The sequence below is a fragment of the Charadrius vociferus genome, unplaced genomic scaffold (genome assembly GCF_000708025.1).
Source record: "Charadrius vociferus isolate BGI_N301 unplaced genomic scaffold, ASM70802v2 scaffold90, whole genome shotgun sequence".
Classification (NCBI taxonomy): domain Eukaryota; kingdom Metazoa; phylum Chordata; class Aves; order Charadriiformes; family Charadriidae; genus Charadrius; species Charadrius vociferus.
Window position 1 is genome coordinate 6,290,634 of NW_009647222.1, and position 24,724 is coordinate 6,315,357.

The 24,724-nt window shown below is 37.9% G+C and overlaps 1 protein-coding gene across 1 annotated transcript in view; it reads left to right on the forward strand.

The window, feature by feature from the left end:
- The window catches only part of SOX5 (SRY (sex determining region Y)-box 5), a 254,825-nt gene that overhangs the window by 11,507 nt on the left and 218,594 nt on the right, over positions 1–24,724 (forward strand). The window contains 1 exon segment of the mRNA XM_009879668.1: positions 22,498–22,708. Coding sequence (XP_009877970.1) covers positions 22,498–22,708 — 211 coding nt within the window.

Sequence of the window (24,724 nt, forward strand, 5' to 3'; positions counted from 1 at the left end):
AGCCTTGATGACTAGTTTAGACTAGATGTCTAATTTGGGGCTAAAATTAGGTGAGAGTAATCCCATTCACACTACACGGTGGCATTAAAGAAATAACACACATACTGTATAAATATTCTCTCATATTTTTGTTGAAGTAACCGTGTTCAAGCTCATCGTGTGTGTGTGTGTGTGTGTGTGTGAATAGTCTCGTAAACTTCTTTTTTAACCATAGCTGATGGTATTTAGTGGGGGTTTTAAGAATTGGATATTCCCTAAAAGCAAACCTTCTGTTGTATATCCAGCCAGCAATGTTAAGTTCAAACAATAAATTTTATGCTTAAATGTACAGTTTGAAGTGCGTTGGTTAGTGACATGAATCAGAGAACAGAAGCAATCCAACATGCCTTTAAAAGGCTATTTTGAGAAGATTCTCTCAATATTGAAAAATGGCATTTATTCCAGTGGTTTTCCTCAGTTTAAATTTCTCAGTTACTATTAGAAACTTATGTGCTTAATAAGGCATTTGTCATTCTTACTACAATGAATGTCAGAATACTAAATTTAACCCGTTAAAGAGAACACAGTGTATGTAACCTGTTGTGTCTGAAAGATTTGATTTAGCCCTGCTCTTTATAGCAGTACTGGCAAGTCCAAATGCCATGCATAGGCTTAGTAGATAGACCTAGCAATATATTACTTAAGAAACTGTAGTTAAGTTCCAGTCTTACTCTGTAGAAACCTGTCTGCTGTGCTTGTTTTAATTCTATTTATGTCCTCATCTATGTTTAATCCAGAAAGTGGGTATATATACATGTGCGCAGTTTCACATTTTGGCACTGTAGTTGGTATATTGTGTGCTGTGACTTGTATCATGCCTGCAGGCCATAGGAAAACGACACAAATTAAATGTGAAATAGAGAAGAGACATAATTTAAAACTTGCGTGTTCTAGAGATGCAGTATGGCATATGAGAGTTGCAACATATTGCAAAAAAATTCACCCTATTTCCCCAACAAGAAGACCATGTTTTCAGTTGTGCAGGCTGCTGGAGACATAGGCAGCTTTCTTAGCTGTTCGATCGAAATAGCCGTTGCTGTATTTTATTTGAGGCAGTATCATGACCGCTGCTACATGTGCTCTGTCTTCTTTTCGTTCCTGTCTGACTACACAGGTCAGTGTTCTCCTCTGCCCTCTTCTGTGATTCTGCAATTATATTTATTTTACATAGACATGTGAGTTCCTTTTTCCCTTTTACATATGTTGTTTTGCTTCGTGCTGAGAAAACTCCACAGCCTGACAGGGCGCGCTTTTTTCTTTCTTTTTTTTTTTTTTTTTTTAAGCACTCCAAATTCTATCCAGCTTTAAACTCTTATGTTTATAACCCTGAATATCTCTAAAATGTCTTTACCTAAAACACTTTATGGTTTTATTACCAGGTTTATGCCAGTAATAATATTCACATCAGCTTTCTTAGGGATAATCTTTAAGCAGAACCTAGCAAGAAAGGCTTTGAAAACTATCATTCCCAGGAACGCAAATCTCGGAACATGAAACATCGGTTTAATCGCCCTCTCTGACAACTTAACACGACAGATTGAAAAATACAAGCCGATATGGAAGTGGGATCAATGGATTATCAAAGTCCTAAACATCTTCTCTTGAGGGGGGTGGGGGGGTGGAGGAGGGAGCTTTGGGGTCCATTGGCATGCGTAAGACATGAAGTTTGCATAGCTTACCGCAGATCCGATGCCGTCTGACTGGCAGGGAAGTTGAGAGGGAGAGAGAGAGATTTACATGAGGGAACTCAGGGGGCTTTGTCACGGCAATTGTATAAAGTGATATACAGTGCAAATCGACTCGAGCATGTCCCTGGATAGCAGGCGGTTTACAGCCTCTTCGAGCAGAGATTACTGCTTTATCTTGTCATACTAAATTAACGTGGCAGCACACTGTTAAACAGTGGTGACCTCTTCATCTGTGGAAATTGCTGCCTAGAGGAGAGATGGTATTTAAGACTCTCTCTCTCTCTCTCTCTCTGTCTCTTCTTCTCTCTCTCTTTCTCCCCTCCCCACTTTCTCTCCCTCTCCCCCTCCCTCTCTCTATCTTGTCTTTTTTTCCCTGTAGGGCCCTGAGGCATTTTTGGGTTAGGTTGTAACATTAAAGACAAAAAGAAAGAAAGACGGGGGGAAGGGAGAGGCTTTTAACATCAAGGTGACAACAGCTATGTGTTAATTGGGCCTTTGTTGTTTGATTAATAGCCACTTTGGTGTAGAATATTAAGACAGTTGTTTGGACAACTTTCTAAAAATGACATGTCCTTTCAGTAAACTGGGATTAAGCAATGTTCTCTGGTCTGCACATTTTAACTCATTGTTGTTGCATTTAGTCCTAATCTTGCTGTTGTTTAGGAAAGAGCATGCCGTCCGGCTCTTCTGGCACCGTCCTCAGCTGGCATACATTGCCATAGCTCACTCCAGTGAGCTGCTCTCATGCTGGTATTACTCTGAGGGTCAAGGTGATGAAGGTACCACTGCAATGTAGTTGGGCTCTTGTGCTAGACTGTACTAGAAGATTTTTAGAATTAAATAGTACTCCTAGAAATAAAGCTAAGCAGGTAGAAGGCCGTAGCCATTTCATTGGGCTGGTAGTGTGATACAGAACGGGAAAAATAAACCTTGCGCTCCCATCTTTTTCAGTAAACTGAGGCAATGAAGGAGGGAATGGCATCTCTTCCTTAGCCCAGGTTTTCTGTTCCTGATTTTTCTGTTTACTGTGCAGTGATTCATTGTGGGTCCAATCCAAATCTCTTTGAAGTCAAAATAGACTGTTTTGTCTTTAATAGGCTTTGGATCAAGACCCACGTGACCTTAGGCAAATTATTGCAAATCAGCATTATGAATTGCTTTGAAATTTGCAAGCATACATATCCAAAGGACTAATTTTTGCTATATTTTTTTATAAGCAGTTGGGAGGCCAGGTGGAGTCAGGTTGGCCAGCCTAGCATTGGAGATAGCCATATGTTCTGAAAACGGCAACATTATGGCTGCATGTTTGGGTGAAGGACTCTTTTCCTACCTCTTTCGTTGCTGAATATTTTAAAAAAGGTTCTGTTCCTATGTTGTTGATGTTATCGGTTCACAAGAGAAAATGCTTTTACGTCAAAAACTCAGCACTGACTCTGGGATGCCATAGGACTTATACTGCTTCAGCCATATGAAGAAGGTTGTGGAAATTTAATGATCTGAGATGGAAAAGGACTTCAAGACCATCTAGCTTAGATTTTTCCTTGCTCTAGACAATTGTTCCTTACTGTGAATTTCTTGAGCTGCCACCTACACAGATTCATGCAAAATTCTGTGCGTTTTGTATTGTACATTTTGTATGTAACATTTTCGGAGGCAAGCTTTTATTCATTTCTTTCAGATGCCAGCAAAGCTTATTTTTGCAGTAGAATATTTGCCATTTGAGATGCAATGTATCTGTGAACACCGATGTTACCGTTTTCTTTGGATGAATTTTGAAGGCCGTTGAGCTAAGCACTTATACTAGAGATACAGAAAGGGCTGACTTCCTGATTTATTATTTTTAGAAATCAATGTATTTGATAATTTATGTACAGCTTACAGAGGCCGCGTAAGTGGCTCATGAATCGATCAGCAGCCAGCAAAAATGAAAGCTAATGAGCTCATTTTAGTAGCAAGTTGCTCATTAGCAGGTAGGCTCACTGATCTTTCAGGTTTTCCAGTTCAAAGTCACATGGTCTTTCCATGTTCTTGGAAGAAGTAGTTTCCTTGAAAAGAACAAAACAAAAAGAAAACACAGCAAGGTTTTGAACATTTTCTCATTGCTTTGGCATATACATTTACAGTAAATCCTTGATATATGGCTAGAGGGGCAGCTACCTAATGGTCTGCAGGGCTACGTCTGTGCCCATCGCTGTAGTACCAACAACTTTCAGCAGCTGAAATTGAATTTACTAGTGAATTTATAAGTTGTATGGGAAGATGAGTATGGAGGCCTTTTCTCTGCTTCTGCATCGAAATCGATACATTCCCAGCACAGCACTTTTCCCAGCACAGCATTTTCAGCCCAGGTTTCCTCCAGCTCAAGTCAGAGGTGGGATGCTAGAAACTGCATTACTGTGCAGAACTAGGCAGTATGTCCTTGCTGCCTATTCACAGCTGACACTGTGGCCTGCCCTGGTTAGATAACACCAAGCCTGTGTCCTCCTCTCTCCTAGTAATAATTATTTGATGCCTTGTTTGAAAACCTTTGGTGATTCCAGTGGGATTTTTGTAGAGCGTGCACAAAAACTAGCTCATTTGGCCCAGGTGTTATCCTTCTTGGTCGAGATACCAAGAGCGGAAGAAACATGGGAATTAACCTCCCCCGGGAAGTACTGTAAGGGGCAGTACGAAGAAGTATTGTGGACTTTATGCGCTAGGCTCATAAACCTGCCTGAGAGCAGGGTTTTAGCTTTGTGCATTAATAGAGTACATCAGCGTCCAGCGCTACCATTGATTTTTTTTTTCCTTTTAGTAAAGAAGCAAATTCATTATTAATATTTTTGAAAAGCAAAACCCACTGCTTTAATTGCCAAAACTTTGATAGAAAATTCTTGAATCCTTATGTTATTTATGTATGTAAGTATATATGTAAAAATATGTAGGTGTATATATATATACAAACACACGTACTTTAACTGTCTCCTATAGACATGAGAAATACACTGCTGCTAATCAGACTGGAAAAAAACCAGATTCTTGACAGAGTTGCCTGAGGCCCCTGCAAAAGAGGGACTCTTGAAACATATTTTTAAAATAATTTAAAAAAAGACAGATTTTCCAAATCTCAGGAATAGATTTTCAACTGCCTGATTTGGCTTGAAATGAATTGGCTGAATCAGTTTCTTTTTCTTTTAAGTAAGTCTATAAAGCTTTGATGAATCTGGCTCATTGTTTAGCACTTATCTCATGAGTAAAGCTTGAGAGGTTTGGCTTGAAACTTACCAAATCACATCTTTGGAAAATGGCCCAAGCCTATTGATTTATTTGAAAAAAAATAAAATAAAATAAAAAATCCAAAGCAAAACACAACAAAAAAACCCTGATCCAGCTTAGTGAGTAAGTCCCTTACTCTATAGAGCCCCTACTGAATGAGCCCATCTATTTATCAATGTATGTGAGCCCTGCGCTTTATGGAACTGTGGGGCTGAGAGGGATTGCGAGAGGTCATCCAGTCCCAGCTTCAATCCAGGTATCAGCTGTACCAATGTCATTTCTGTCAGATAATAGTCCAACTTCCTAAAGTTACTCAGTGCAGGAGACTTACAACCTACCAGTCTATCTGTCCTGGAGTATTGTTGTCTTTACCATTGGAAAGTTGTTCCTAATGTGTAACTCAAGTCTTTTCTGCTTCAGGTTTAGCCCATTAATTCTTGTCCTAGCCACTGCAGGAACAGAAATGTAATTCCTCTTTTCAGCAAATGTTTTTGTATTTGAAGACTGATACCACATACCGTCTTCTCAAACTTGTCTTTTAGTATATTGAGTTCTTCTTTCCACCTTATTTTTTCTAAAAAAATTTTACTGTTTTTTTCTACTTCCCAGAAACTAGTAGTAGTGGAAACATTTACATTTTAATAGCTATGTCTCCTGCTTAACAACAGATGATTCTTCATTAATGACAATAATGTCTGCAGCAGGTGCATGTGAGATGCTGCTGAAAAACTCTTAATTCCAACTAAAACCAGACCCAGAGTGGCTCAGTGATGGTTTCATAAATGGTGCTGACTAGTTTTGTCAATTAACTTGCAGTTAAATCCTCTCTCATACTAGTCTTGACTAGTTAGCTGTGGTTTAATTTTTGAATGGAAGGAAGGCTTTGTGTGTCACTGTCTTTGGCTTAGTTCACTGACAGAAGACAAGTTGTGGGGCTGCTTAGCTTTGCAGAGCTCTGACTGCATAACTGTTGAATAGCAAAATGGATTATAGTGCCTCTTGCATATCAAAGGATTGCCAAGGAAGTCTGACTACAGGATCTTTTCTTATGGGGAGGAGGAAGAAGAAACGTTGAGTCTCGGGTCCTAGAGTGAGTTTCCAAGACAAGGAATTGGCAGGGAGGAAATCTTTTAAATATAAGACATTTGATCTGGAAGTCAATGGGGAAAAAAATAAACATCAGACCTCATGATATCGATTATCGTGAGTCACGTTTAAGAAGTAGTCAGTCCTCTGAATGTAATTATTTTCACATGTACAGGATAAAGCGTGCAACAGATTTAAAATCAAAATCCATTTCCTTTTGTGATCTTTAAGGAATCCACTGTTTGTACAAGCTGAAATAAGGTAACTGATATAATTAGGGTTGTGCTTTTCTGTATTTTATGGATTTAATAAATCCTCTGTTAAAAGGACACGTCAAGTCAATCTTCCCACTTTATTAGTGGGAAGTTGACAGTTTTAAGTTCTACACTTAGTAGAAATTCACCTTGATATTAGTCAACAGTTCTCTTTTTATTGTGTTTTGGGCTACTTGGTAAGAGAATAGCCACATTCCCACTAAAGCGATTCTTTTTCCCTTGTCTCTCTGTTTTTACATTTTAAGACTTTGTCTTGTGACCACCAGAAAGAAGGTATATGTATGAGCCATCTGGAAATCATAGCTGTTTGTGCTCATGGAACTTGATGTATTTTACAAAGCAGTAAAATAAGTACTGATCTTAAAGGGAGAACGAAGACTAGGAATACAGTTAATTTGCTGCACACCACTGTTTGGTTTTTTTTGAGCTCTATTGTGGTAACTACAACTCCAGTGGTGAACACTTAGTGATTTCTTCCCATCTGTGCATCTGAGAGAGGCTGGAGATCGGTCTAAGCTACACTGGAATAAAGGGGTGTGCTTTACTGCCAAAGGAAAACCAGTATGCAAGACAAGATGGCAGTGATGGATCAAATTTCCAGTTGATCATAAGGGGGAATCTTCATGCAGTGCACGTTTACCAGGGGTGTAAGTGAGCACAGGCTAGTTGTCTAATGTTGTCTAACCCTTTTCTTTCCACTTTCCCTCCTGATGCTTCTTGGTGGAAGATTTTGGGCAAACTCCCCCTTTTTTGGACTTTGGAAGCACAGAGGCAGTCAAAAAGTCAAAGTAATTGATGGCAGATGACAGCTGCTAATGACCAGCTCAACCTCATGCTTCAGTGAGGAAGGCAGATAGAATTTCACAACATAAGGATATTATAGAAATCTTGCAGAATTAAGAAAATTTGAAGACCACATGGTAATAAACCACCCCATGGGTCCTGTAATAAAACAAATAAAGTTTATATGGTGGTAGGAAGATGACCGTCAGCTCACCAAATAGGAATATTGTGAACAGGTGTGGTCCTTGTGCTGAAACTAAAAGCACAGAAGAGTAGATATGACCAAATGTGTCACAACTCTTCTGAATTTTCTGCATGTGCTTCTGAGGAAAGTGTTTGAAGAAGCCTATACAGGATATCGGCATATATTGTTTCCAAGAAAGAAGATGGAAATAAAAAAGAGCAAAAAAGCCCTGAGATTTTGTCAAAACCAGTGAGAATTGAGGTACAGTCCTTTCAAATGAATGGCAGTGTTAGAAAAGGAGCTGGAAGACTTGCCCCAGGAATTGTGGTATGAAATAGCTCTTCATCACTGGCAAAGGATCAGTTTGTTCTGTTGCAGTTTCGTTTTTTCGCTTCCAGATTTATCAGTTCTCTGTCGGGTACTCTTTTGAACTGTTTTGATAAATAATTGTACTTGTGAAGGTTAATGGAGTGTCAGTCCCTTATTTACTCTCAAGTCAAATGTGGTGCATGCTAGTCAGAAGTGTAGCTCATGCTTCATGACCAGCTGACCTTAACGCTTTAAAGTGTGGTTATAGTCAGACAAATGACTGTAAAAGTGACATGAAAGGGTCCCATGTTTTCTGTCTTGCTGTGGCTTTAGGGGTCAAATTTAGTTGCATAAAAATATGATATTTTTATTAATTGCCTATAATGCTAACTTAACCTGGGGTTTGAAAATAAAGCTGTGTCCTTTTTGCCTCACGTCATCCCTAGTAATAAACATTTTGCAAATGGTACTTAACTATTTTGTTGATATGTCTGCAAAGCAGAGTCTAGTTCCTTCTTTTGTAGCTGTATTGACTCTTTAGTGCTAATGGCAGTTAAAAAAAATTTAGTCAATAAAGCAAGCAGATAGACATGACTCAGAAAATACATGGGGAGCAAACACGTTGAATAACGATGACATTTTAAAGCCACTGTTCTTCTTATCCCCATACCTTGTTGTTCACCTGTTACAGAACCAGAACACAAATGCTTCCATGTAAACTACTACTAATCAGCGCCAATCTAAAATTAATGCAACTGTGTAGTCATAAGAATGGCTAACAAACTCCAAAGATGTTTGTCACTGTCTATTTTCCAGTTTATTTTCGTTAGTATCTTCACTGGGTATTATAAGAGAGTGTTTCTTTTCATCAGTACTTAAGCAAGAGAGGAAAACCTAAGACAAACTACTAGTTCTTTTGAGAAATTTTCACAGCTAATTCTGGTCATGTTTTATTAAGTGTACGCTGTGCATAAGCTGACTTCTCTGGTACTAAGACTCATTCTGCTACTTCCAAGAAAGAAAGTTCTACTTTTTATTTAAGTGAATAATAGCTGCGATGAAAATTAATAAAATTGCACACAAAGGCTTAAAATAAAACGTGTACTGGAAGTGAGATTTCCAGAACAGTTCAGTCTTCTGAACAAGTGATCCTACTGTTACTGAAAATAACCTGTGGAGGTAAATGCAATTTGCTGATGGACATCTTCTGAAGCTCTTGCTAATCATTGAATATTCTGGCTGGCTTCTCTAGAGAATAAATATATGCTGAAATCAAAAGACACAGACTGATAATTAATATCTTAATGGAAAAATGTTTACAAGAGGATGTTGTTTAGACGGTCTACAGAAATTCTCCATTTAGTCACTGAAAATATAACTCTGTATCCTGTTCTGTTCTATGGGCCTTCCTAATCCCGGGTTTTCTCCTTTGAAGATAATGTTTTCGCTTATTTGTGTACCTGTGATTTCTATATCATCTAATGTTTTCAGATTACCAAGTCTTTATCTGGTAACAGTGTCTTGATTTGTATAGGCTTGCGTTGAATCTGAACCTGCAATGTAAAGACTTCCTTAGTTTACGGAACTGATTCCTAAATAATCAGGGAAAATTGATGTAATGATAAAGTTGTGTAAAACTAGGTTGAAAGACAGGGCAACTGGTAGAGTATGTATGTGGTCCTGCCAAATTTTTTATTTTTTCTTTAACATAAGGCCTGGATGGAAGGGAGCAAGTACCTGACATTTCTATGAATGGCACAAACATGCTTCCCAATTAATACGTGACACTGATGAAAGAAACAAAGTGGTTATATTACAACTATTGCTAACATTAATAGCCATGAACGTGACTATGGTGTACTACAGTGACTACTCGAGAAAGCAGTCAGGTATATCGGACGTTGCAGCATAGTGTCACTGTAACATCTTTCGACCATCTTTCTTTGAACCTTGTTATGAGCACTATGAGATGGCTGAATAACAGAAATTTAATACCAAAATGCATTGAGAAGGGCTTTGTATAAATGTGTCAGTGCAACTTCCAGGACTGTCAAAGATGCTGTAAGGAAGAGCGATCCATCTGAAAGGCATCCAGTCTTAAGTGTCAGGAACTAGCTTTTGCCTGCTTGTACCTTGTACAGCACAAATAAGCTGTCAGCACAGTTCCTGTTTATAATGTTATTTGCATGTGATTTTTCACTCTTACTTCACATAATTGAATTTATTCAGGCAATTTATTTTTCAAATACGTAGTCTCCACATATGTGTACATCTGAAGATTGAAAAACTTCAATTAAGAAATTTTATGTAACTCTTTTGAGAATGTTTAAATATGTATACTGTACGTGTAGACACTCGTAGACCAGAATAGGAGGGAGGAAGAAAATAAGAACCCTCCAAAATGTACTGTAATTTCTTTTAATGTGTATGAATATATATGTATATATATAAAAAGATGAAGTGTGACTCTTATAACCATGTCTTTGTGTTCACCCCCTGTCTGTGCTCAAGATCTCTAGGTGCTCGATAGGAGCTTTTTAATTATTTTTCCTTGTTTGATGTTGCTAAGTATAATGAATGGATTGCAGAGAACTTCTTGTTAGAAACCTTCTGTACATCAGCTCAGTGCTGGTAGGCACAGTGATACCTGGCTGGATTGCATCCTGAGACTCACTCTTGATAAATTTAAGGTCAGAAAAAGACAGATTTTGTAAAACCATGCTCTATTAGTCAACCAGTACTTCCTTGTCACAAAGTAGACTTATGTTTTTCCAGCCAAAGTGGAGAAAATTGTGTCTGTCTTATTTGGGTTGGGCAATTCTGTGGGTTTTTCAGCATCATTTCATGATGACTGAAAACTACAGGGAATACTCAGAAATCAGTGATTCAAAGAAGAGCTTGGAGAAGAAAGGTTATTTCCAGCAAAAGTTATTCATCCTCTGCTGATGGTGGGTAGTTGGCTATGACTGTAGAAGAATACATGTTATGTGGGTTTTTTGGTTTGTTTGTGAACAGGACATACAACAGTGCACAAAATTAATTGTTAAGGAAAATGTATAGTGGGCCTAATCAGCTACAGGAATATGATTTCTTTGAAAAATTGCATAAGAGAATGAGAAAGAACTGCCCTAAAGCTAATAAAGATCATTTGTATTACTCAGAATAATTTAGGTAAGTGATGAGAAAGGGGAGGAAAATTAGCATTTCTGTACAGTTTGCTTACTGTGTAATTCTTAATCAGTGGTGTCACAACATCCCTTGATATCATCTTATCACAAAGGTCTCTTCGTAGTAGGCAATGTATGCTTCTGACTGCAGTTTAAAGGAACAGAAGAAAGAATAACTGATCCGCAGAGTGAGAACAACTGTGAATCTGTCATAAATTAGAATTTATTGGGTTTTTTGCGTCACTTGATCACAGTCTAAACTGGCTCCTGTGTGCAGGGTCTATGTGCATTTTAAATCTTGTTTAATAAGCTCTGCTTGAATGAGCTTTAGAATGGGACTTAAATGATAAAATAACATCATGCTGCTCCCCTGAGTAGAACATAATGTTACCATTTGAGGTGTGCTAAGACCTAGAAGAGCGAACAGAGAATTGGTTCTCAGTAATCCTTCGATGCTGAATGTGCCCTGCCATTACTTTGGTTTGGAACCTGGGAAGTCAGTTCGTGTCACTTCCTAATTTCCCCTATATGCAATATCACAAAGGGGTTTTGTGGGGATTAATGAACAATTTTTCGAGTAGCTCTAGCACATACTACATTTATGTAGTAGTGTTTACGTGGATTGACTTTTGTCATATTAATTTTTATTAATTATTCCGATATATTTGGCATTCTCTGATCAAACACCACACTGTTTAAAGTGCGTAAGAGCCAAATAAGATTGATTCCGACTCTTTCATCTCGTGTAAAACTGACATTCTGTGATGGTGTTTATTCTGTGTTGATAAACACAGTATATATTTCTTTCTTTTTATTTTATTATTATTTCCTATGCAATCTTTCCTCCAAAGTTGAGACGGCTACTTTGGTTTGTAACAGAATTCAAAATTCTATTTCACTGAAATTGTGGAACATTTTGGAAGGAAAATCAAGTTGTAAAAGACACAAAAAGAAGAGCAGGTGAAATAAATTTTGGATGGAAAATACGTCTTTTAGTAACTGTTAAAAAGGATGAAAACAGTTACTACTTGGAAAAATCCTACAAATTAATGTTTGTGTAGCCATTATTAAGAAGTGTAAGAGAGTAAGTAGTAGACAGAAGGTAATTGGTAAAGTCTGTAAAAAGCAGGTAAAAGAATAGAGAATTTAGATGAAAGCAGATCCATGAGTCCCATGTGCTAGATGATACCCATTTCAAAAAGAAATGAATGAGACACACATATTTCCGAACCAATAGAATTAATTTTGAAAAATTCATATTCTAAATGTGTTATCTTATGCTACAGTTAACTCCAGTGGAGACAATGGGGCTATTTCTCAAGCAGTTATTCCATTTAAATAAAGTAATGTTTCCTGGCCCTTCTAGAAATTGAGAACTTCCAGAAGATTGCTTTCAGAAAAAGAAATAAAGTGATACTAATCTCTGTGGAGGCAAGGATGATTTTGACAGTTAACATCCTGTAAGTCTAGTTGTAATCTTTTGGAAAGCAAGAGAACAAATATACGGTAAAAGTAAATAAATAGATATGAATTGAGAAGGCTCATGAACAATATACAACATATATAAAGCAGAACGTGATTATTTTAGAAGTATAGTGGATTTAGCCACACAGCTACCCTTCATGTAGCATATGTGCAAGATTCCTGATATTGGATGTGTGGGCTAAGATCTTCAAAAGTATCAAGAACAAATAATTCCAAAAGGGTTGGTTATTGGAAGTTGCATGGAATTCAGTCCATAAGTATGCATGCATTGTGAGGTGCTTCCTTCATACAGTGTTTCATGCATCTCATTTGAATGTTCCGGGTAAAGTAACTATAAAAAAAGAAAATTAGTAATGTGTCAAGTTACTGAGAGGAGGGTAGGATGATGTCATGCAATATGATTTTATTTAACTGGTGGAAAGAGGCAGGTGTGCTGAATGTCGAAAAAGATGGGTACCTTTGAAATGCTACAACGTCAGAGATTGTCATAGGAATTCCTTCAGTAGAAATGAGGAAGAAATTCCTAGGGCAATATACGGTGCACACGTGTCCTTCATTATTGTACCTTTTTACTTACCCTGGCCTGTCAGAGCCTCCTAGTTATGTAGCAACATCTGTCTCCTGCGTTGTTCTGAGGTGGCTGAAAAAAAAAGTGGACCGAAAGGAATATGGTTATAGTAGTCCTTTGCCTGCTGTAAGCTGTCTCGTTCTTGGTACCGGATTCCTAGGACAGTGAGGGCCTGTAGCAACATTTTAGAAATAGGGAGAGATAAATACATTATTACAAAAGTTGAACAAGTGAATTACAATACACTCATTAAAGTTGCCAGTGGTGCACCCAGGAGAATAGAACCATAATATCAAAGGAATCAAGGGGAGACTGCATGGCAGGAAATAATCAAATGTAAAATTACAAGCTGGTACAGCTGGATAAAGTAATCCAAAACACAGATAATCAATGGGAGTAAGGCACTTGGAAAACAGTAATGCTGAAAAAGATTTAGGTGTGTTAAAACAAATTAGATACGAGCTTGTCATGCAGCAAGGCAGCAAAAAAGGCGGTAACGAGGAGGTAATTGTCCTTCTCCTCGTAACTCTGCTAAGATTACATGTGAAATAATGTGTTCAATTCTGGCCACGTTAGAGAAGTCAGCAAATTGGAGGAATTTCAGATGTGAGCAACAAATGATTAAAGAGTTGTCGGAGCCGATTTGTGAGGGAAGACTGAAAGAGGAAAGGCTAAATACGGGCCAGTAATAACAAAGTAAATACATGCTAACTGTCCAAAAAGATGTGGATGGTACAAGCTCTAATGTGGACGAGGAAAAGTCCAGAGCGCTGGAAGAAGCAGCAGTGTAAGAAGAGTTTTGGGTGGAAAAGAAGCAAATATGAGCAATGAGGGGTTCTTTTACTGTGTAGAATATTCATAGAGGGAATGGGAAACGTCACTGTCTGAGACATTTTACTAGTCCAAATGAAACAACTGGGACCACGCCAGAGGGCCGAGCGTGCCATTTTGTTACATACCTGCTTTAGGTACTTGGCAGAATCACACTGCCCTGGGAGAATTAGAAGGACGAATGTGAGCACAAGCCCTTATGGGCGCAGGATATTTTCTCTTTTGTTCCTCAATTTGGAGGGTTGTTCTCTCCAGACAAGATACCCTCCAAATCCTCCTCAACACAGAGGACACAGTTTTGACCAAATTGTATGTGACTTGTCTTTATTCTCTTCTCTGCCACCCGGACAAAGGAATGCAGTGAAGTATGTCTGCCTGGTATGAATTTCTGGGGCTACCAGAGAACAGATGAGGTGATCTTGCATCCCTTTCCCATCTGAAAATTGTGGTGAATCGTGAAATGAAAGCTGGGTAGCTGCGAACAACCTGGAGCCATTGCTAGCCTTTGGCATTCCTTTTATTATATCACTAAATTCTGTTCAGACAGTCGTCTCCTGTACTCTGAAGGAGTTAGCACAGACAATGGGTTTGTTTCATAGTAAGAAAGCTGGTGATGAAACTGTTTTTGACACTTAACATAAGTTTTGTAACACAATACCAGAGTTGTTGTATGTGGTTAGTAAGCTTCTATTTTTACAAAGATAATCGTTTTATACCACATGATTTCCAAACTATTAGAAGGATTTAATGTATGCTGAAGACTCTACCAAGCTGTTTTGATAAGTAGTCTTATTTTTTGTTTAGCAAGGTCTTAAGGGTGATCTTTAGTCCCCCAGGGAAGAGATCATAAAAGTCTTAAAAGTGCTTTTGCAGAGTTTTATTTATTATTTTTAAGCATGAAGATTACAAGCATGAAGATAACAAGGCTGTTATAGTACAACATGTTCTTTGTTTTTGCAGGTTATAGCTGACATATTAGGAGTTCTCAAAATGCCAGTTTTGTTTGTAAAGTATTTTGAGAGCAAATAGATGTAATCCTATATTACATTCTTAAAATGAGTTTTGCTGGAGAAAGAAGCAGTAGGAGAGATCTGGTCTGAGGATGGGTGTCAGTAATTATGTCACTAGCCAACATTTACCCAATATAAAGTGGTCGTTACTATTTTGCTATACTTAATGTCTTTATTCTGTAGAAAGATTCACAATTTACTTTTACATGTGGGGGAAGACTTCATTGCAAGAAATGAGGCAAAAGGGTGGGCTAAAATAAACCCAAAATCTGTAGCACAAAAGAAAATTATTTAAAAACCCCACCCTGTTAGACATCCAATATAAAAAGGTTCTAAAATTTCACTCACAACATTTTCTCATATTTTTTTTTACTACAAACAGATCCACAGTTTACATATAATTCTTTGATTTGTAATAAATCAAGTAGAAATGGGGGATAAGCAGTAAGAAGTACTAAACTTGAGCTGTATGTTTGGGGATGGGCTGGAATGCAGAACAGCCAGAGAAGAAATGTTTGTCTTAAAGCATGGGTTATCAGATGGTGCTCTGTACTGTAGATAGTCTGATAATGGTCTGTTGAAGAAGCGCAGAGAGTCAACCAGTCACACTGTGCTGGTTCCAAGTCTTTATTTTCAGTGACTTATGATGAAATCAGTGGGAATTAAATGACTATATATTATTGTGCGTTTTCAAAAATTCCACTAGGCACCTTCTTATACCTTTAGATACTTTAAATCCCTGAAAAATCTGCTCCTGTGTTCTGTGAATCACAGAGGATAAAGTTAGAAATCAATGCAAAACGGAGTATAAGTTATTCCTTTTGTGTGAACATAGCTGAACAGTTTCTTACAACTCATCTCCAAACCTTGGAAACGCTTGAAATTTTCTCTTGCTCGTGCAGTTATGGCAGCAGTCAGAGCATCATGGTATTTGAAAAAAATCAAAGTACATTTCACTGTTACTGTCAGATATTGTGGGGTGGCGCTTGATATATGGGAGAGTTCCCAATTTCCGGTTTCAGATGATTGGGCTGTAGTGCACCACAGAGTAATGTAAGAGCTGAGTATTTATTGCATCAATAAAAATGAAAATACAACTGCTATGAGGCTTTTGTCCAATAATCTCTAGGCTTTTTACATCAATTATATAAAATGCCCTAAGCTGCAGGAAATATTTATTATTGTCTCAGTTTTACATATGGAGGAAAAAGGTAGAAGAAAGGAAAGTGGCTGATGTAGCAGAGTTCATAGAGCAGATGGTCTTCTTTTTGAGCTTCAAATAATTTTCAACAAGGTTCATAGATGTCAAACACTGGAAATACCTGTTAGTCTTCTTGTTGAAACCTCTGCCAGATATCTTCTGCTCATCAAAAAGAGGTCATTAATTAGGTACAGCATTTGACGTCAAATAGATACAACCTGAAGGACAAGAGATAATAATGGCTGCCAAAAAAAAATTAAAAATCCAGTACCAAGCAAAGTATTAACATTTTAGAGGGAGAGCTAGATGTGATCAGGATTTGTAAGTCTGATCATTTGTAATACTTCCAAAATATGGATCATGGAATCCCAAATACATCATCTCAGCAAAGCCAAAACAATATTTGACTTGAATGTATTTTGCTTGACTGTAGCATGATCATAGAAAAAAGAAAAAAATGCGCATCTCTATTGATTGGGTTTAGTTTACCTAATTCAGGTAAAATTCTTACTTCTCTGCCACCTCTTCAGCTTACTCTTCAGATCTATTCATCAACTTCTTCACTGTCCATTACATTTCAGTTCCTTGTCACTATTAAAACCAGTCCTAGAAAAAAAAATAATATCTGTGTAAGAATAGCTGTTGGTTTGCACAGATCTGACTGCAGGACCATAGCCTGTGGATGTACATCTTTCTAGGTTTGTTTACGTGACACCCTTTGACATCTCTTTTATCTCTCCCTGGATTACGTGTTCTCGTCAATTCTTACTTCCTAACGGTGTATTTATCCTCTTCCACCTTTTTTCCCCCTCTATGCCCTTTTACATGGTCTCCCTTTTTCTCACTGTATCCTCCCTCCACTGTTCTTTTAAATTTCCTTGGGATCATTCTTTTGCACCACTGATGAGCAACTTTGATCCATGAAGGAAACCTATAGACAAAAGACCTATTTAAATGTAAGATAGTGGCAAGGGAGTTCTAACGTGTATAAAGAATGATGTGCACTGGGGAGCCTTGTGGAATACATGTTTCATCTTCCTGAAGGTGCCAGGTTGACAGCTACCATAAACCGTACATGTTTATGTAATATCTGCCCTACAGCCCCTATGGCATAGAATGTAGGAGGAGAGAATTTTCCAAATTACTTAAGTGATTTGAAGATACAATTCCATTGAAAGCTGATGGCACTTATGCTCTTAAGTAAGTTAATTACATTAATTAAGGCAAAGATTATAAATGGAAGGTTAAGAAGACATAAAAGATCATTCTTGCTTTATGAATACTGTTTGTGTGTTTTGTTTCTTAGAAACCTTAAAAAATATTGGAAATGACAAGTTTGGTCTTTCTCATAATTGCTGATGGACCTCCTGTGGGCATTGGGAGTGTTTTTATAGCTTTCAGATTTTCACTTGAAGTAGCTGTGATGTTGAATCTTAAACAAAGATACTAATTTCCTAAAAGTTTATTAGGTAAAATAAATAAACAATTTAGTACTGTTTGCTATTTATTTTTAAGAATCATTTGTCTTCAGAACTGTGAAGTATTCTGGTTTTTGATTATGTCTTATGTTACCAGCTTCCTGGTCACTATGGAGACTATAAAATAGATAGGCCTACATGTGTAATGCAGAAAGCAGAGCAAAAAATTTACTTTCGGGTCTTCTTTACACATTCTAAAAGAGCAAAGTATGGGCAAAATTCCAGCTTCGAAATAAAGAACCTGCTAGGTTGCTTTTAGGATCACAGGCTTCTTAAAATCAGACAATATCAATGCTTCTTTTAAAGACGCAAGTATTTTATTCCAGGTGTTTTTGGCTGCAAAGCCATAAGCTTGGTTCTTGTAATAATTTTTTTTTTGCTGCAGATGCAGCCTCCTTGCATACCATATGGTGGTAATTAACAGTTACAGACTTAGTTCTGAGTTTTCTTCTGCTTCGGTTATTGGTTGGTTTGGGACAAAATTTTAATGTCACAGAAACAGAGTTTTCTGTCTGAGTTTAACTGCGGATAGGAATAATGTGTATTTCTAGATGAGGAAGGAGGAGATGAGATCTGTTTAGAGTGCCAAGAGATATTTTGGAACTCTCACCAAGGACAACCTGTTTCTTTTCATCAAGTATTTCGCTGTCCCTCTGTAGAACTGAAATAGGCCTTGGATGGCCCCTGGAAACGGAGAGAGGCAATTTGAAAGATACAGTTGGAATGAATAGTTTCTTTTAACAGCAAAATGTTTGCGCTTTTTATGAGAGCAAGGGTAACATTGTGTAATCTTTAAAAAAGATATCGCTCAGTGAGGATAAGTCCATTGTCCAGTGACATGACTTTTCCTGTCAATCACAAAGGTGACAAGGGGGCTAGATTAAGTAAAGCTTGCCCAAGATTAACAAAGGAAGATTATTGACCTCATCCTGAAAGGGCAGAAGCCTGTTTTATCATTAAACCTTGGAAGAGGTATTTCCTCCATAGGTGGAAAGCTGTTTGGCAAAATAGAGGCAACTTTCTTGAAAAACGAACGAGTCTTCCTGTGGATTCTAGCTTGGAACAGACGCAGAAGACGCTTAACGTGGGCCAGTCCTTTTTTTTTTTTTTGTTGTTGCTGTTTACTTGCTAACTGTAAATTCTCAAAACTACATTTATTTCTGGAAATTTCCTTTCTACCTTCTTCAGGTGTTGGTGAGTACAATCCCAGCTCAGGGTTCGATGAAATGTTGTGCCAGCACACATTAGCAGAGCAATTCGCAATGCAAATGAACAATAGAGCCCCATCCATGAAGCAGCTGCTAACTGCATAAAACTGTTACCAGGATTAACAGTGCCAGAGGCTGGAATGTAATCAAACTTGAACAGGTGAAATGGTTACACAGCCGAGAGAGGCTGTTCGCTGGTAAAAGAGTGTCTGTTTTCTGCACTGTTTTGGTGACTGAGGGATAGGTTGTGCGTGTGGCTTGATGGACTTCGTTTTAAAATGTCAGTAGTAGATATTTAGGTTCTTTAATACCACGCTTCACAGTGTTGTTGCTTTTTTCTCAGTTAACTGAAAAAAGTCATGTGAGTTTGTCCTTTCAAAAATGGAACCTGCTAAATCTCACTTGTTGGGAGGGAACTTCCTTCTCAGGGGATTAATTTTAAACTGCTGCTGACATACCTTTCTTGCCATTAAGGATTTCTCTGAGTGTTTTCAGGGGGATAGTTAAATTCTCCTACATAGTATCAGAGGAGTTTCTTCGCTAAAAGTTTTTTAGCTTTATACAACCATTGACATTAGTAGGTTTTATGTGGAAGTATCCTGTCTTTTTACATGGTAAAAGTAAAATCCAAAACCACTGAAAGTTCTTTTTTTCACTTTCCCCAGTAATGGCATAAGAAACAGCAAAATAAAACACAGGGATGTAAAGAGAAAGCCAAGGTAACAGTGGAGCGTTTCAGCTGGTGGTTCTGAATGACAGAATAAAAAGATCATGGACAAGTGGGGAAGGCAGATTCTTGAGCTGGTGTGTGAGAGGATCCATGTTGAACTCTCATCAACAGCAGTAGCTGATGTGTGTGCTCATCAGCTGGTATGGAAAGGAGAGGATTCCTCTTAGATTGCAAATCACGCAATGAATGTGTGATTGCTACAGATCTTTTTGAATGAATAATTCACTGGTGTACCATAATTTAGCCCACTGAGATGTGATTGCAGCTGTTCCCCTACTGTATATGTGTTTTGATTAAGTGGAGTGTATCTTAAACCTCACAAGTGTATAAATAGCCCATGTATGTGAGATGCAAACACTGCATACATGCACACATAACAAGAGCAGTCTAAGGAAATACTTTGTTTTGGGAATGATTACTTAGATATATATTTTAATATATAATTTGTCTTTTTAAAGAAATTGCGTAGAACACTTCCATTTCCTTTTTTGTCCAGCTATGAAGTCTTCTTAACTGTGGTACCATATAAATCCTTTCAGCCAACATTGTAGTATCAGGGCGTCTCTGTGTTATTAATGAGTTTATCATTCCAAGACCTTTCCAATATAAGAAATTACTTCCTTTGTGCCTATTTTACAGGTAGGAGACTGAAATACAGAAACAAAAGTGTCTTTTTCCATGGTTATACAGAACATGTAAAAGAACAAGGAACTGAGGATCCAGAGTCCTTTCGTGATGCTTTGCCCACAAACTACTCTCTTGTCCTCTCCCTCTCACACTTCCTTTCCTTAGAAAAAGAGGCAGGGAAATAGTAGTAGTTTTGAAAATACTTGTGGGTTCCATTTGAATGCCAAGCAATTTGTGATTTTGAAAATCACCTTGTATTACCTTACGTATCATTCAATCTTGTGTTCTTATGCTGCTTCTCTTACAACAAACTTAGAATGTGTTTGTGCATACTCAGAATATATTTGTACACATAAGAACACTTGCCTGTACCCAAAAACATACGTGGAAGCAGCATTGATGTTTCCTGAGGTTTAGGCAGCTGTCGCAAGTACTTTGTGTCTGTGACCAGTGTGTGACATACACAGAAACACTAGTGAGTGTCTTTGGGGCCCACTTTGGAATAAAACCAAGGAACTAGTTCCTGGTAAAATTAGGAATTATACTGTTCCTATACATAATTGATGGTATGGGTGGATTTAAGAACTGTAACTAAGGATGGCATTTGGCTTATCTATCTTCAAAGTGTGAATAAGAAAGCAGCTTTCAAGATATTTTCTCTTTTGGCCTTGTCTGTAGGAAAAAAAATCACCACTTGGTGGTAAGAAGTTTGAGTGTTAGCTGAAATCTGAACTGATGCTGAAGTTAACTGTTTTGTTTGTCTAGATCAGTGTTAAAAAGCAGTTTATTCAGGTCTATATATGTGAAAAAAAATTACAGTCGGCTCCAACTCATTTTTGAAGTCCAGTGTTAGCGACTAGTAATTTTCCAAGTGCAGAACAAAAATGGAGGGAGTTGCAAGAAGACAAAAAAAGGAACACTTCTGTTGACTAGAGTCGGAAAATTTTTTAGGGCTTGGTCAAAAGCTCATTGACGTCAGTAGAAAGTCTCTCATTAACATCACTGGGTTTGGCTTTTGGGGCATATGATGGCCCAGATTGTAATCTCAGTTAAATCCGATTCTGTTAGGGAATTTATTCACTAGTATAACACATTCAAGCTGCTCAAAACTGTTTGCACTAAAAGTTTTCTTAACCAAAGGTAATATTTTTGCCAAAATGATGTAGTCTGTGAAAACAAATACGTTCTTTACTTCATATCTCCCATGTTGCTTTATTCAAAGTTTATTGAGATAATTTTTAGCAATTTATGTTCTATTTATGAAAAGACACATTTTTTGGAAATATTGCGGTTTATGAAATCAGAGACACCAAAAATTACTTGGGGAAAAAAAAAAGATAAAATTGTAACGTAAATTGCTAAAAACAGTATATGTGTCACTTTCATAACCTGTAAAATGAAAACAATTTAAAAATTATTAAGACTTTTTCAACCAAGTCTGTAACTCAGATCACAAGGTGGTCTAGGGGCTTTTTTAGAAATAATAGTCATTAAACATCTGGAATACAAACATGTAAGGAAATAGGATAATGAAAAAGAAAAAAACCTCTGGAGCATCTGATCAAAATAAAAACTGTTCCTGTTTGCAACATTGTATTATGCAGTGTACGTAGCTTGCAGCAAGCTCTGTTTGGAGACATTGACCTAAGTTTTGCAAGGTATAGATGGCATATGTTAGCAGAGGAAAAAAAAGGGTTTCAGAGATGTGTACAGAAAGGTAGGGTATAAAAGAGACATACAAGGGGAAAGAAATATATGCAGAGAACGTTGCTTTATGTTGGAGGAGGAGTGGAGGAGAAGGCTCTCACGGTAATGAAGGCAAGTTTGAAGATGCTGGAACCAGTTCTGGTTTCCATTAAAATTAATGAGTAGACCTCTGTGGACTCTCACGTGAGGAGGATCGTGTGTATGTTCCAGGTCACAGAGTTTTGCCATTGTGCTGCCAGTGAAAGTCATTAGGACCACCTGTGTGAAAAATATTGTCTCTACAAGAAATGAAGATATGAGATGGAAGAGGAGAATAGAAAGAGAATTAGAAAACAGAAAAGAATTGCTTCATCCCTTATAGATGGGAGAACTACTTGAACTGTGAGTTAAAATAAGTCATATGGTGAAGGGCATTTAATACTTGGTTACTATTTCATTTCTTAAAACAACTAGCCGTCAAGGCATTAAGTAGTTTATAAGGTCAGGAAATTAATGGTCCTTGTAAAAATTGAAGATTTTTTCGAAAGCAAGCTGTGAAAGAACAAACAATTAAAGGTAATCAATACCATTGTTATTAGGAAACCTATGAGTACAACACTTCTTCTCAATTAGGGAAAAACTGTATTTTATGTTTCTCTCCTGCAAGCTGATCTTTGTTCCCTTCAGCCTGTAATCGTGGTTTATGCTTTATGGATAGGCTTTGTTCTGGGTGTTTTTGAAGCATTGCATGCCTTTATAAAGGTTTCAACAGAAGAACAAACACCAATGAACTCAAAGAACAAAGGATTGATCTCTCTTTCTATTTTTATTTTTTTCTTCTGTAAGAAAAGAAAGAAATGTTTCATCTCATTTTTCTCCCCTTTCAGGAAGTTGATGGCAATAAAGTGATGTCTTCATTTGCCCCGCACAACTCATCTACCTCACCCTTGAAGGCAGAAGAAGGTGGGCGTCAGAGTGGAGAACCGTTGTCCAGCACAGCCCTGGGAACCCCTGAAAGGCGTAAAGGGAGCCTAGCGGATGTTGTAGACACCCTTAAGCAAAGAAAAATGGAAGAGCTCATAAAAAATGAGCCAGAAGGTAAGGCCTGGGAAACTGGCCAAAATTTTCTGTTTTGTTTTCTTTTCTCCAGATTCTTTGGATACGTATACTTTTTAATCTTCCCATTTTCTGCTCCATTTGCTTTTTCTCGCTAGCAAAATTTGAAGTAAAGAACTCATAGTTCTCGTCTACATTAGAGATAAATTTCAGCAATATCCCATCATAGCTAAAATTTTTAGCTTTTCCAAAATGAGAGCCTTTGTCTGTCTTTTTGTCACAGTTGCAATAGACATGGCAACCTCCTCGACATGGGTACAATGAACACTGTAATTTTTACAGCCTGGGGGTCATTTACACCACTACTTCCCCATCCTCCATTTCTAGAGCAAAAAGCAGTGTTATCAGCAATGTCATTTTTTTCGGTGAAATTATCTGGTAGGCACGTCATTATTTGAAAGGTAAGAAGTTAAATTTGGAATTCGTGAAAGCTTTTGTCTGGAGCATGTCCTATCATGTCATCTTCTATTTATCTGTGGTGCAGGTACTATACAAACAGACACAGTACAGGCTTTCTCTGCATTATGTCTGGCCAGCAAGTTTCAGCCTTGGTGTATCATCTCTGGAGAATCAGTTTCTTTTTGAGACTGTGTGTCCAGTTGGTGACTATGCCACTTGTGCTCTGTGGGCTGAGACTAAGACTGAACATCTCACTGTAGCTGAGAAGCTACAGAACAGCTTTCCTTTAAATAAGATTTTCAATTCCTGCCTATTTGAGGCAGAGTGAAACCCCTGACTGGAAGATGAAGTTCTCACTGTATCCTCCATAGGTGTCCAGCATTCAGGTTTACAGTTAGTTTTCCAAGGGACTGTGAGACAGCTGCTGTTGTGTGAACATACTGAGCCCTACTCCTTAATGCACAGTAATAAGACTTCATTTTCATTTACACCCGCCTATCCTGTTGTAGAAACCTATTTCGAACGTTTAAAAGCATGGCCCTCGGAGCCCATGTAGGTGTTGAAGCATGAGTTGACAGTATCTGCAAGAAAATTTTAGGACAACCTGCATACTGGAATGAAAACATGGATGCAAACACAGCCATGCTTGTCACAAACATAAGCACGACAGGACTGTAAATTGGTCGTCTTCTTGAGCACACAGTAAGGGTCTGTTGGGAAACAAATTCTTTGTCTAAGCATTTTTTTGAATATTATGTATAATCATAACATTTCATTTTGCATTTACATTGACTTAATGGTCAGTGCCATGACCTACCTTGTGCCTTTGAATGGAAAAGATCTTTCCTGTGTATGGTATGGGGTGGGAGGGAAGGAGACCAGACTTTTACATAAGAGGGAGGACAGAACAGGGAGTCGCGGGCAATGTATAAATACTCACAGAGTATGAGGTTGTACAAGCTGCACAGACTCCATTAAGGAAAGGCCACAGATAGACATGAGAATGGTTACAGAGCCTGTGCATTATCTCAGCTCTACTAAAATGAAAATATACAGTACAAACAAAAGATCTACAGCTTTGTGAAGAGATTGGGAGAGAGAGAGGGGGGCGAGCAACTGAATGTTGGGCTTTGCAAATGCATGCAACAGAAAATCTTTTCTTCCCTCTAGCCATTGTTCTATTGTCTTTCAAAGGCCATTAAAATGAACAGCAGGTTGTGATGAAAATTTCATTAAGCCCTAGTTAAATCATTATGAGGGTGCCATATTCATGTCTCTGCTCACTCCCCATCCAGGAAAAAATGAATAGGAAAGGGGTGGGGTTTTTTCCCCTTTCTCCTTAAAAGCAAACTAACAAAAGTTCAGAAGTTAGAAGAGAGTGGGAAATGGGACATGAAACAAAAGGAGGCCAGAGAGGTGAGCTGGCTAGGAAGAAAATTAGACTTGTGTAAGAGCATTGAAAGGTGGTGAGGGACAAATACATTATTTTGACAAGTCTCCCTCCCCCTTCCCTTCAGCCAACATGAATGTTTTTAGAGTGGCTAATTAAAAAATACATATTTCTGGGTGCAGATGGCAGGAGTGTTCTTAAGAGATCCT